General features: G+C 40.6%; 1 protein-coding gene across 9 annotated transcripts in view; it reads right to left on the reverse strand.

Annotated features, from left to right (window-relative positions):
• LOC148895280 (protein CFDP2-like) overlaps positions 1–12,996 on the reverse strand; it is a 251,007-nt gene that overhangs the window by 77,998 nt on the left and 160,013 nt on the right. For 4 of the 9 annotated variants that reach the window (XR_016115635.1, XR_016115636.1, XM_089001660.1 and 1 more), the window contains 2 exons: positions 7,551–7,644; positions 1,685–5,431 (listed from right to left, as the gene is read on the reverse strand). Coding sequence is in view for 2 of the 9 variants with exons in the window: in XM_089001667.1 (XP_088857793.1) it covers positions 7,551–7,644 (94 nt within the window). In the remaining 7 variants the exon portion in view is untranslated. Of the gene's footprint in view, positions 1–1,684; positions 5,432–7,550; positions 7,645–12,996 lie in introns of those variants that run through there. The other 5 variants (XM_089001667.1, XM_089001665.1, XM_089001664.1 and 2 more) reach the window with 2 other exon arrangements.

The raw sequence follows: 12,996 nt of genomic DNA on the forward strand, positions 1-12,996 counted from the left end.
GTACAGTAATACCTCAGTTTACGAACTTAATTGGTTCCCAGAAAATGTGTAAAACGAAAAGTGTGTCTTCCAAATATTTATTTCCCATAAGAAACCATTAAAATGAAAATAATCCGTTCTCAGGTCCCCATAAAACATAATTTTCAGCTAATTAAGCCTTAAACTACACAAAATATACCTTATTTTATGTATCATAAATGTCCTATTATATTGTAATTAAAGAAATAAACTGTAGTGGTTTTATTGACCTTTGTGATGGCCGTTGCCTCTTGATGATATCCGAGTGAAGTTGCCATACTTCCTGGGTGATAATACCCTCACTCACACCGTCCCCTGCTAGCTGTTTTTCGTTCATCCAAATCAATAGAAGTTTTTCAACCTCTTCTATTGCCTGAGAATGTTGCTTAGACAACACAGAAACACCCTTAGCCACACGTAGCAACTTAGCGCACTGCTACTGGGATGCTAAATCACACAAACGCACACCTCATTGGTGTTTTTCGATGATCTTCTTCTGCTCAATCGTCATTTTCTTTTGTGTCCTCTTCGGCTTAACACGAGCCTGTGACGGGGTCTTTTTCGGGCCCATAATAGCAAAAGTACTCCACTCCATAACAAACCACATCTGCACTCAAAGAAAATTGGTCCGCCAGCTACCGTGGCGCTGTGTGGTTTGTTTCGTCCGCCGAAAACAACTTTGTATGCCAAGATTATATTCTCGCAAATTTAATGTTCGTAAGGCGAAAAGTTTGTGAGCTAATGCGTTCGTAAACTGCGGTATATGTTTTTTTTATGACACACGTCAAGTGAATGTACACATAGCAGAATCTACCAAAGCTATTTTTTTTCAAGGTCTCAAGGTGTTCAGTTAGCGTAAACAAAACAGACGAGTCGGAGGCTAAAGGTGCGTGTCGCCCACCAATAAATCAATAGGCTTCTTTATTACTTCAGGGAACAAAAGGATCTGCAACCAGATCAATATCAGCACTGAGGAGCTCCGATTAGAAACTGGAAAAAAAAAAACTTTTCCGAGCAGATCTTTGCTGTCACCAGCTATCTGGCTATCTATTAGCCAACTAGCTTACTATCTATTAGCTATCTATTAACTGGCTATATATTAGCTATCTATTAGCTAGCGAGCTTACTATCTATTAGCTAGCTAGCTTACTATCGATTAGCTATATATTGGCTGTCTATCTTTTAGCTATCTATTAGCCAACTAGCCTACTACATATTAGCTATCTATTAACTGGCTATATATTAGCTATCTATTAGCTAGCTAGCTTACTATTGATTAGCTATATATTGGCTGGCTATCTATTAGCTATCTATTAGCTATTTATCTATCTATTAGCTATCAATAAGCTGACTAGCTTACGATCTATTAGCTATCTATTAGCTGGCCATCTATTAACTATCTATTTGCTGGCTAGCTCACTATCTATTAGCTAACTAGCTTACTATCTATTAGCTATATATTAGCTGGCTATCTATTAGCTATTTATCCAGCTATCTGGCTATATATTAGCTATATATTAGCTAACTAGCTTACTATCTTACTATCTATTAGCTGGCTATCTATTAGCTATCTATTAGCTAGCTAGATTACTGTCTATTAGCTATCTAGCTTACTATTGATGAGCTATCTATTAGCTGGCTATCTATTAGCTATCTATTAGCTACCTATACAGCTATCTGGCTATCTATTAGCTATCTATTCACTATCTATTAGCTAACTAGCTTACTATTGATGAGTTACCTATTAGCTGGCTATCTATTAGCTATCTATCCAGCTATTTGGATATCTATTAGCTAACTAGCTTGGTATCTATTAGCTAGCAAGCTATCAATTTGAGTTATTCCGGGTTGAGTGAACGCAGGCGCGTGTGGCTGCCGCTGCTCACCCATAGAAAAACTTTTGACTGTAAAGTGACCTTGAGAGTTTTGAAAGGCGCTTAGAAATGAAATGGATTATTATTATTATTATTATTATTATTATTATTATTATTATTATTATTATTATTATTTCTAATCGTTTTTGACTGCTGATTTTATAATATGGTGATGCTGAACTGTAAAGTAAAAGGGACGAATTCCATTAAAGGCAACATTGGCTGATCGATGTGTTAATTGAAAGACATATTGATCCGGGTCGGGTCGGTCGCCATCTTTATAGGGTCGTCGTTTGGTGTATGGATCAATATCGATCTCTGCGCTTCTTTTCCTTGAACTTCAGTGTCACCGATTGCTTTATTGGCACTGCTTCTCCATGTTCTTTTGCTACACGTCAAATGCATTAAAAGAGGATTCATCTGCTTGGCTTTTATTTTGAAGGCGAGGTGGGTGGGTAACACAAAATAAAATAAATACGTAAATAAGTCAATACATGGACAACAGTGTTTGAAAATAAAAGTCTATCTTATTGATCACAGGCCTTGAAATTTGAGAAAAAAACACTGCATGTTTAAAATTATGTATTTTCTGATGTACAGTATAAGCAAATCCTAATGTAGGTAGCGCCTTATTGTGTGGTGTGAAGTATATTTTGAAACTTTTATATATTTCTATATTTTATTTGCTAAACTTTTTTTCATTCATTGAAGGTGCGCCTTATAGTCCGGTGCGCATTGTGTATGGAAAATGTTTGAAAATACAACATTCCTTGTGGTGCGCCTTCTACTCCGGTGTACCTTATACACCGGAAAAAAAAACGGTATTTGTAGATTACATTTGGAAAAATTCATTAAAGGTGCGCCTTATATATGGAAAAAGTTTGAAAATACACCATTCATTGGGGGTGCGCCTTATACTCCGGTGCACCTCTAAACCGTAAACATGGTAGTTCTATATCCTTTTTCAAAAATGTTTTTCATTCATTGAGGGTGCGCCTTATACTCCAGTACACCTTGTATATGGAAAACAAGTTTGAATACGCACCATTCATTGGGGGTGCGCCTTATACTCCGGTACAAGCGCCTTATACATGGGAAAATATGATAGTTATATATATTATATTCGGACAACGTTTTTCAATCATTGTAGGTGCGCCTTATAGTCCAATGCGCCTTATATATGGAAAAAGTTTGAAAATACACCATTCCTTGGGGGTGCGCCTTATACTCCGGTGCGCCTGATACACCGGAAAATATGGTAGTTATATATATTACATTTGGAAAATGTTTTTCATTCATTGAATGTGCGCCTTTTATCTGGGAAAAGTTTGAAAATACACAATTCATTGGGGGTGCACCTGATATACTCCAGTGCACCTTATACACCTGAAAATACAATATTTATATATTATATTTGGAAAACTTTTTTCACTCATTGAAGGTGCGCCTTATACTCCGGTGCGCCTTATATATGGAAAAAGTTGGAAAATACACATTCACACATTCCTTTTGGGCTGCGCATTATGCTCCAGTGCACTTTATACACACGAAAATAAAATATGTATATATTATGTTAGGAAAATGTTTTTCATTCATTTCATTCATTTTCATTCATTACCTTATACAGGTAACATGCGACGTACGACCTGCTCGACTTACAACCAACCGTACTTACGACCACAACCTCCAGACCCAATTTTAAAAATTAGAATTCCACGAGTCATTTAGCCTCTGAGTCTATATTCAACATTTTGAATGGATTTTGACTTACGACCTATTTTGACTTACAACCGTTTAGTCGGAACGGAAGTCAGTCGTTAAGTCGGATTGTTAACTTTATATGGAAAAAGTTTGAAAATACACAAATTATTGGGGTGCGCCTTATACACTGCAAAATACGGGTAGATCATAACAACCACAGAGAGATTTACAAAGTGAAGCGACAACGACATAGCGGTGCACAAATCCGGGCGACAATTAATGCGGCCACATGCATAAACATATATCCGCCGCATTTGCATTGAGCAAATCAGGAAATGGGGGCGGGGGGTTGGGGGGGTGCGTTAGGAGAAAAAAAAATGTAATGACTTTTCCATATTCATATCAGTTTAATTATAGATAGTGTTCAATATTTAACAAGAGCGGGCCAACTCGACTGGTGTTTGATGTCGCGCGGGCGGTAAACGCGAGTGACTGTCAATCATCAGCACTTGAAATGAAACGAGTTGACGCACAAAAAGCGCAAGCGAAGCTAAGCTAACATCTGAAAGCCGCCACGCCGCACCCAAAAGCAATTAGGCTTGATGGGATCACACAATGAGAGAAAGTGTCATTCCGGTTGGATGAAGCTGTAGCTAGCCATCTATTAGCATCATTTAGCTCTAGCTAACTATCTATTAGCTATCTATTGTTGGCTCTAGCTCTGCTGACTATCTGTTAGCTCTAGATGGCTATCTATTAGCTCTAGCTAGCTATCCATTAGCCCTAGCTCTAGCTGACTATCCATTAGCTCTAGATGGCTATCTATTAGCTCTAGTGCTAGGTAGCTATTAGCTCTCTATTAGCTCTAACTCTAGCTAGCTAGCTATTAGCTATATATTAGCTCTAGCTTTAGCTGACTATCTATTAGCCCTATATGGCTATCTATTAGCTTTAGTGCTAGCTAGCTATTAGTTGTTTATTAGCTCTAGCTTTAGCTAGCTATGCATTAGCTATCTATTAGCTTTTGCTGTAGCTGACTATCTATTAGCTTTAGAGGGCTATCTATTAGCTCTAGTTCTAACTATCTATTAGCTATATATTAGCTCTAGCTTTAGCTGACTATCTATTAGCCCTAGATGGCTATCTATTCGCTCTAGTGCTAGCTAGCTATAAGCTGTCTATTAGCTCTAGCTTTAGCTAGCTATGCATTAGCTATCTATTAGCTCTTGCTCTAGCTGACTATATATTAGCTTTAGAGGGCTATCTATTAGCTCTAGTTCTAACTATCTATTAGCTATATATTAGCTCTAGCTATAGCTGACTATCAATCTATTAGCTCTGGAGGGCTATTTAATAGCTCTAGTTCGAGCTATGTATTAGTGATCTAGCTAGCTTTCTGTCTATTTCTTCACTTCTTTTTATTCAGCTATTTATCTACAGTGTATCTGGTTATCTAGCTGGCTAGCTGGCTATCTGGCTAGCTGGCTATCTGGCTGGCTACCTACCTATCACTTTATTTACTATCTATTCGCTATTTAGCTGGCTCGGTGGCTATCTATCTCGCTCGCTATTATCTATCTAATTGGCTGTCTAGCTAGCTATTAGCTAACTTTCTATCTATCTCTATGTTCACGACCCCTGCTTTACAGCAACAATGGATACAAAGAAAGAAACAATACAGCAGCAGCTGCTACAACCCCCTAAAAAAACCCAAACAAACCTAATCAGCCGAACCCCGGAGACTCGTTTTCGGGAACAACATCAATTACCAACGAAATGCGTTTTGGGCGTTTCAGGTCCTCCAGCTCGGCTTTGAGATGTCAGGCGCTAATATTTTGCTGTGAGGCGAGACGGGAAAATAAAAGCAAACATTACTCGTGAATTATTTGCTCGTCAAATCACAAATCACATGTTGCTAATTCACTTTAGCGATGGTGACTGTTTCCTGGAGAACTTTGCGTGAATTAAGGCACTCGTACAAATACTTCGCGCCTTCGAATGAAAAAAAATGAAATAGAGCAGTTGTTTACATGACAGGTGTGAAAGTCAAGGCCTGGGGGCCAAATGTGGCCCGTCACATTATTTTTATTCGGCCCGCAAAAGAAAATCCAACTTGGGAAATTTCATGCTTATCTATCGAGCTAGCTAGAGATCAAGCTTGCTAGCGATTGAACTAGCCAATGAGCGAGTTAGTGAGCTAGCTAGTGATCGAACAAGCTAGCTCTCTAACTCTTCAGATAGCTGGCTAATACCTTACATCACAGGTGTCCAAGTCAAGGCCCAGGGGCTATCTCTGGTACGCTACATTTTTTTATTCGGCTTACGAAAGCAAATAAAACTTGAGAAATTCCATGCTCATCTATCAAGCTAGCTAGCGATCGAAGCAGCTGGTGAAGTAGCTAGTGATCGAACAAGCTAGCTCTCTAACTCTTCAGATAGCTGGCTAATCCCTTACATCTCAGGTGTCCAAGTCAAGGACCGGGGGCTAAATCTGGCCAAACACATCATTTTATTCGGCCTGCAAAAGCAAATCAAACTTGGGAAATTCCATGCTCATCTACCGAGCTATCTAGCGATCGAGCTAGCGAGCAATTGAGTTAGCTAGCCATCGAACTAGCCAGCGAGCGAGCTAGTGAGCGATCAAACTAGCTAGCAAACGAAATAGCTAGCTCTTAAACTCTTCATCTAGCTAGCTAATCATTTACATTACAGGTGTCCAAGTCAAGGACCGGGGCCAAATCTGGCCCGATACATCATTTTATTTGGCCCGTGAAAGAAATGAAAACTTTTTTCATGGTGCTTCCTAAAGTCCCAACCCAAATTTCAAGCCCGCTCACTGGCCTGCTAGCTCGATCGCCCACTAGCTCAATCGCTAGATAGCTAGCTTGATATATGAGCATGGAATTTCACAATTTTGATTTGCTTTCGCGGGCCGAATAAGATGATGCGCCGGACCACATTTGGCCCCCGGTCATTGACTTGGACAACTGCTAGCTGAAGAGCTTAAGAACTAGCTAGTTTGATTGTTTAGTATGGCACTTTACATGCCTGATTTGCTTTGACGGGCCGAATAAAATGATGTAGCGGGCCACATTTGGCCCCCGGGCTTTGACTTGGACATCTTAATGTCAGCAATTAGCCAGCTAGCTGAATAGAATGAGCGCTATATACCTTGGTCGCTATCTAGCTTGATAGATGAGCATGGAATTTCACAAGTGTGATTTGCTTTCATCGGCTGAATAAAATGTTGTGGCGGACCACATTTGGCCCTCTGGCTTTGACACCTGTGATGTCAGGAATTAGCCAGATAGCTAAATAGAATGGGCGCTAACTAACTCGCTCATTAGCTAGCTTGATAGATGAGCATGGAATTTCACAAGTTTGATTACCTTTCACGGACCAAATAAAATGATGCGGCGGGCCAGATTTAGCCCCCGGGCCTTAACTTGGACCCCTGTGATGTAAGGGATTAGCCAGCTAGCTAAAGAGTTAGAGAGCTGGTTCAATCGCTAGCTAGTTTGCTAGCTGGTTCGATCACTAGCTAGCTGGATAGATGAGCATGGAATTTCACAAGTTTGATTAGCTTTCACGGGCCGAATAAAATGATGCGGTGGGCCAGATTTAGCCCCCGGGCCTTGACTTGGACACCGATGCCTTATAACTTTTTATAAGTCTTGTCTTATATGACATCAAATATTTTTTCCAAATCAAACTTTGGCAAGCACTTTAAGCCTGTTTTGCCCCGACGATGGGGGTGTTAAAATGAAATATGTGAGAGCAACGGCGGCATCGTGTATATCAGTTGCTGCGCTCTCATGTAGGCCTTATCGCACACATGCACACCAACAAACAATAAAATGGCCGCCCGATGAATTGAAAGCTTTTAATGCTGTTGGAACACCGCGTTTGTTTTGGATTTTTTTTTCTAAGGGTGCGTAAGGTCAATTTTTCACTTACTGGTAATAACGAGGGTGTTCGACCGCTCAGCGCATCGGACTCTCGGTGTGGCGGTGCGAAGTTCCCGTTCAAGGTGTACCCGCTTGCAACATCCCTGCGAGGAGAAACACATTCGGTTCATCGGAGGTGAACTAAAGAACGAGACCTCTGGACATTCGTCACTTTGATGATTAGAAAATGATGATGATGATACATTGACTTTACAGCGCCTTTCAAAACCCTCAAGGTCACTTCGCAGCCACAGGATACGTTTTTCTGCGGGTGAGCAGCGGCAGCCACACGCGCAATAATAATAATAATAATAATAATAATAATAATAATAATAATAATAACACATTGTATTTATAGCACCATTCAAAACTCTCAAGGACATAGCAAATAGATAGGTAGCTCGATCGCTATAGAGCTAATAGATAGCTAGATAGTCAGCTAGATAGCTAATAGATAGCTAGCTAGTTTTGTAGCTAGGTAGATAGCTGGATAGCCAGGTAGATGGCTGGATAGCTAATAGATAGCAAATAGATAGCTACTGGATAGCTAATAGATAGAAAATAGCTAGCAAGCTAGGTAGATAGCTGGATAGCTAATAGATAGCAAATAGCTAGCTAGGTAAATGGCTGGATATCTAATATATAGCAAATATATAGCTAGCTAGGTAGATAGCTGGATAGCTAATAGATATCAAATTGATAGCTAGGTAGATAGCTGGGTAACTAATAGATAGCAAATAAATAGCTAACTACGTAGCTAGTTGGATAGCTAGACTCTAAAAGGACAAACGTGACAACCTGCATGTTCAAAATGCTCTTGATTGCTCACTATCTATTAGCTATCTAGCTGGATACCTAGCTAGCTATCTATTTGCTATCTGGCTGGCTATCTAGTCGGCTACCCAGCTGTCTAACTACTTGTTGTCTATTGGCTATCTGACTTGCTAGCTTGCTATCTAGCTCGTTATCTATTAGCTAGCTAGCTGGTTTTCTATTAGCTAGCTGGCTAGCTTTCTATCTATTTGAGTTGAGTGTACGCTGGCGTGTGTGGCTGCTGCTGCTCACCCAAAGAAAAACTGATCCAGTGACTGTAAAGTGACCTTGAGAGTTGTGAAAGGCGCTTAGTCATTAAATCGATTATTATTATTATTATTATTATTATTATTATTGATGGCAAAAATATCCCATCTCAAGTAGCGAGTGCATCAGAAACTCTCGCTCGGGCGGCATTATCGTTAATAATAATAATAATAATAATAATAATAATAATCATCATCATATAATAATAATAATAGTAATAATAATAATAATAATAATAATAATAATAATAATAATAATACATGTAATTTCAAAGCGCCTTTCTAATCTCTCAAGGACACTTTACAGTCACTAGATTTTTTTTGTGCTTGTGAGCAGCGGCAGCCCTTCACGCCAGCGTTCACTCTACCCGGAAGTCCCACAGCAGCAAAGTTCTGAAAGTTTTTTTCAAAAAAGGCGCGTCACAACAACATCCGTGACAATCTGACGAAGGCGGAAGTAAACGCCTACAATACACTGTCTGGAAGAAAAGAATCTGTTTTAAATTAGATATCAAGTAGACAGGATGAACTTAATACAACTAAAGTTATGAAAGGAAGAGGAAAGGAAAGAAAGAAGTAGAAAAACAAAGTTGTGTGCTCTTTATGTAGTATTAGGAGGGGCCTGCGGTAAAAAATGACTGACATCCGTGTACAGTAATACCTCGATTTTACAAATCCCTTGGCTTACGAAGTGTTCGGTTTACGAACGTTAAATTTATGGAATTTTTATCTTGGCATACGAACAATTTTTCGGGATACACACGGAGCGCCACAATGAGTGATGTGTCGTTCGCGAACGAGCCCGTTCTCCTAACAAGAAAATGGCAGCCCACTTTTTTTGTCCTCTATTCCCCGCCCCCAGTCTTCGGTTAAAGCCACGTGATTGGTCAAGAATGCAGCAGTGGGAGCACATTAAAGAGACAGGCAGACAACAGAGAGTGAGAAAATTGATAGAAAATTTGGACACATTTCAACTTTGATAGTTCAAAGGCAGAGTGTAGACTGCAAGGTTAAAATATCCCATTAATCAGGCTCCACAAATAACCCGCACAAGCCATCCGTACACTTGCAAAAAGATATCAACCCAGTTTAAAAGAACACAATTGATGAGGAACTAGGTAAAATTATCGCATATAGCGCTGTCGGCCTGCCTGCCTGGTGTTGTCGTTCCAATCAGTGGCAGTCAAAAGGACTCCCGGCACGACCATTCGGTTTCGGGTCATTGTATTGCATTGCATTCATTGCATTGTATGTTGTGCATGTGTTTTTTTCATCTTGGCACACTTTTACTCTTGGTTTTTCTTTGATACTTTGTATTTTTCTGTTCATATGATTCTGATGTTTTGGATTTTGTTCCAGCTGACTTTATTTTAATACAGTTTCTCAAATACAACCTGCTGCTCACTCCTGCCTGCTTATTTTGGGATTCACAACCGCCATCACCACCCTGCAAACCGTGACAAATCAAGTGTTTAATGCTGATGAAAGCGGCAACTCCATTCCATCAAGCCATCAACGACCATCACAAAGGTCAATAAAACCACTTTATTATACAGTACAGTTTATTTCTTTCATTATAATGTCATAGCACATTTATTATACATGAAATAAGGTATATTTTGTGTAGTTTTAAGAAAAATAAAGAGTAGAAAATTATGTTTTATGGGGTCCTGGGAACGGATTATTCACATTTTAATGGTTTTCTATGGGAAATTTATTCTTGGGATACACACTTTTCGCCTGACACACTCCATCTTTGAAGCAATTAAGTTCGTAAGACGAGGTATCACTGTGCTACATTCAAATAGGGAAGCATGAATGCAGCCCCGCCCCCTTTCATCCAGTTGATTGATTGTATCGCAAGTTGGACAATGAATACGTAAACAATGGCGGCGAGGCAACAATTGACCAAACAAGCCGTGTTTCAAAGGACATCAAACTTTGATTTTCTAGTTACTATTCTCTTGTTTCCACGGAGGACTGATCCCGCCTTCCTATTGGAAAACGACTGCCGAACAAGAGTCCAAATCCATCGACATTGCGTCGGGGGGTGGTCGATGGATCGGAAGGCTAAGATTAGACCTGAATGAGCCGTGCGTCCGACATCAAATAATCCAAATCAATTTCCCAGCTTTGTAAGAGTGGTTGAGATCCGCTTCGGTGCTCTCGATACAGGCTAATATTTCTTCACACTCAAACTTTTAAAGTCAAGATCAAACACACATCATGAGAACTTTTGGGAGAATTAGAAGGACTATTAAAGGCTTTCTCATTCACGTTTCTACAACACGGTGGGGACTTGGTGTTTGATGCACACAGGACAATATACACTCATTCACGTGTTTGCCATTTAATGAGGACTTGGTGTTTGAGGCACACACACACACACAGAATCAGAAGGACTATGAAAGGACAACCGACACCGTTTTTTTGTTTCCTAACTGACATCAGAAAAACGTTTCATAGCATCTAAAATAGCCAAAACACGCAGGCTGATATTTTTGGTCAAATGCAAAACAGCAATAAAAATGACTTCAAGTGTAACAAAATTGCCCCAAATGATCTCGAAACTGTGGAGATTCAGAAAGTCCCGCCCCCTTATTCGTGACGTCACTTTGGGTCACAAAGTGCCATCCTCCAGAATCAAAACAATGTCTTCAGAGAGTTCAGATTCGGAGATGATTTGTTGTTACTCATCCAGTTATGAATATGATCCAAATAGTTCTGAAGAGGAAAGCATAAATGTTTGCAATCGATGAAAGAAGTCCTTCCGTGTTTATTCCAGCCGTCTGCAAGCGACGAAACCGGTGAAGATTTGGACTCTGATGTAGCGCCAATAAAATGCACAAGATGGCGCCCAAGATGCATTTCCTCCAATATATGAAGCCGCGTATCAGAGCCGGAAAGCCGCCTGTGATTGGTTAAAATCCGTGGTAGACGACAGAGGGGTGGGTTTTACGCACACACACAAAGGAGACCGCCACACTTCCAACAAGCACACAAACATCAGATTTTGAGATGAGAGAGAAAACTCCGACAGCGCTCCAGAGTCAAAAATGACACGGTGGGAAGTGGATGGTTGTCCAATCGGTTTGTTCCACTAATATGGCGATTGCTCTCTTTCACCAGGTGAGCTCACAGTTAGCATGCATTGTGACTAAATGAGTAAACATGCATCAAACCTCCGCTATCCAAGCGCCGAATCGCTAACTCTGGTTAGCTTCCTCGTTCGCCTCGCTGGTGTTTGACTGCTCGGCTCCGTTGGAAATGGGCTGATTTTCCGCTGGCAATTTGTGTCAACTTACACCTTCTTTATGCATGTTACCGTGATTGGCTGCGACATACAAGATTCACCATGACGTTATTTATGTCGTTTTCCTTCTACTTTCGAGATCAACACGTTATTTTCAGATGAAAAAAAGTACCGAAAATGCATTGTGTGTCGCCTTCTCGGTCAGGGGCGTTCCCGCCGTGACGTCGCTTAGGGCATCGTCATCAACTCGAAAACAAGACTTCCTGAATATTCAGCGCGAGTCTTAAAATGTAAAATATAGCGTTATGCGGTGGAATCTTGTCACGTTTTGCAAGGTGGTGATGGCAGATGTGGATCCCAAAAAGCAGGCAGGACGGAGCAGGAGGTTGTTTTTGATCAATTGTATTAAAATAAAGTCAGCAGGAACAAAATCTAAAACATCAAAATGATCTGAACAGAAAAAAGTATCAAAAGAAAACCAAGTGTAAAAGTCCGCCAAGGTTAAACAAACACATGCAAAGCATACAATGCATGCAATTGCAGACAAAGCATGCAACAAACAATGACCCGACACCGGATGGTCGTGCCGGGAGTCCTTTTAAGTGTCACTGATTGAAACGACCAGCACCTGCGAGGCTGCAGGCAGGGCTGACGTCGCTACCCGTTGGTCGCCAATCCGAACGTGGCAGTCCGCCACAGATCGGGACGACCAGCACCTGTGCAGGTGCAGGCGGGGACGACAGCGCCACCCGTTGGTCGCCAACCGGATCATGACAAATCTTCTGTCAAACGCGCTCATTAGAACTCATTTTACAAATTATGGACGCAACTTGTCCGGAGGTGTCGGTTGTCCTTTAAAGCAGAGGTCCCCAACCCCCGGGCCGCGAACCGGTACCGGTCCGTGGGTCATTTGGTACCGGTCCGTGCAGAAAGAATACATATTTTTACATAATTTCAGTTTTATTTATTATTTGAGTCTGAACTATGTTTTATTTTGAAAAAAAAAATACCAGATTACATCCGTCTATGACTTACTCTTGACGCGTGTCAAAACGCTTTTCTAGGTCACGTGATACAGACCGCTAAAATTAGCACACCGTAAGCTAGCAAAATGAGTTTGTTGT

The sequence above is a fragment of the Hippocampus bargibanti genome, linkage group LG07 (genome assembly GCF_051943395.1).
Source record: "Hippocampus bargibanti isolate YZ-2025 linkage group LG07, ASM5194339v1, whole genome shotgun sequence".
Classification (NCBI taxonomy): domain Eukaryota; kingdom Metazoa; phylum Chordata; class Actinopteri; order Syngnathiformes; family Syngnathidae; genus Hippocampus; species Hippocampus bargibanti.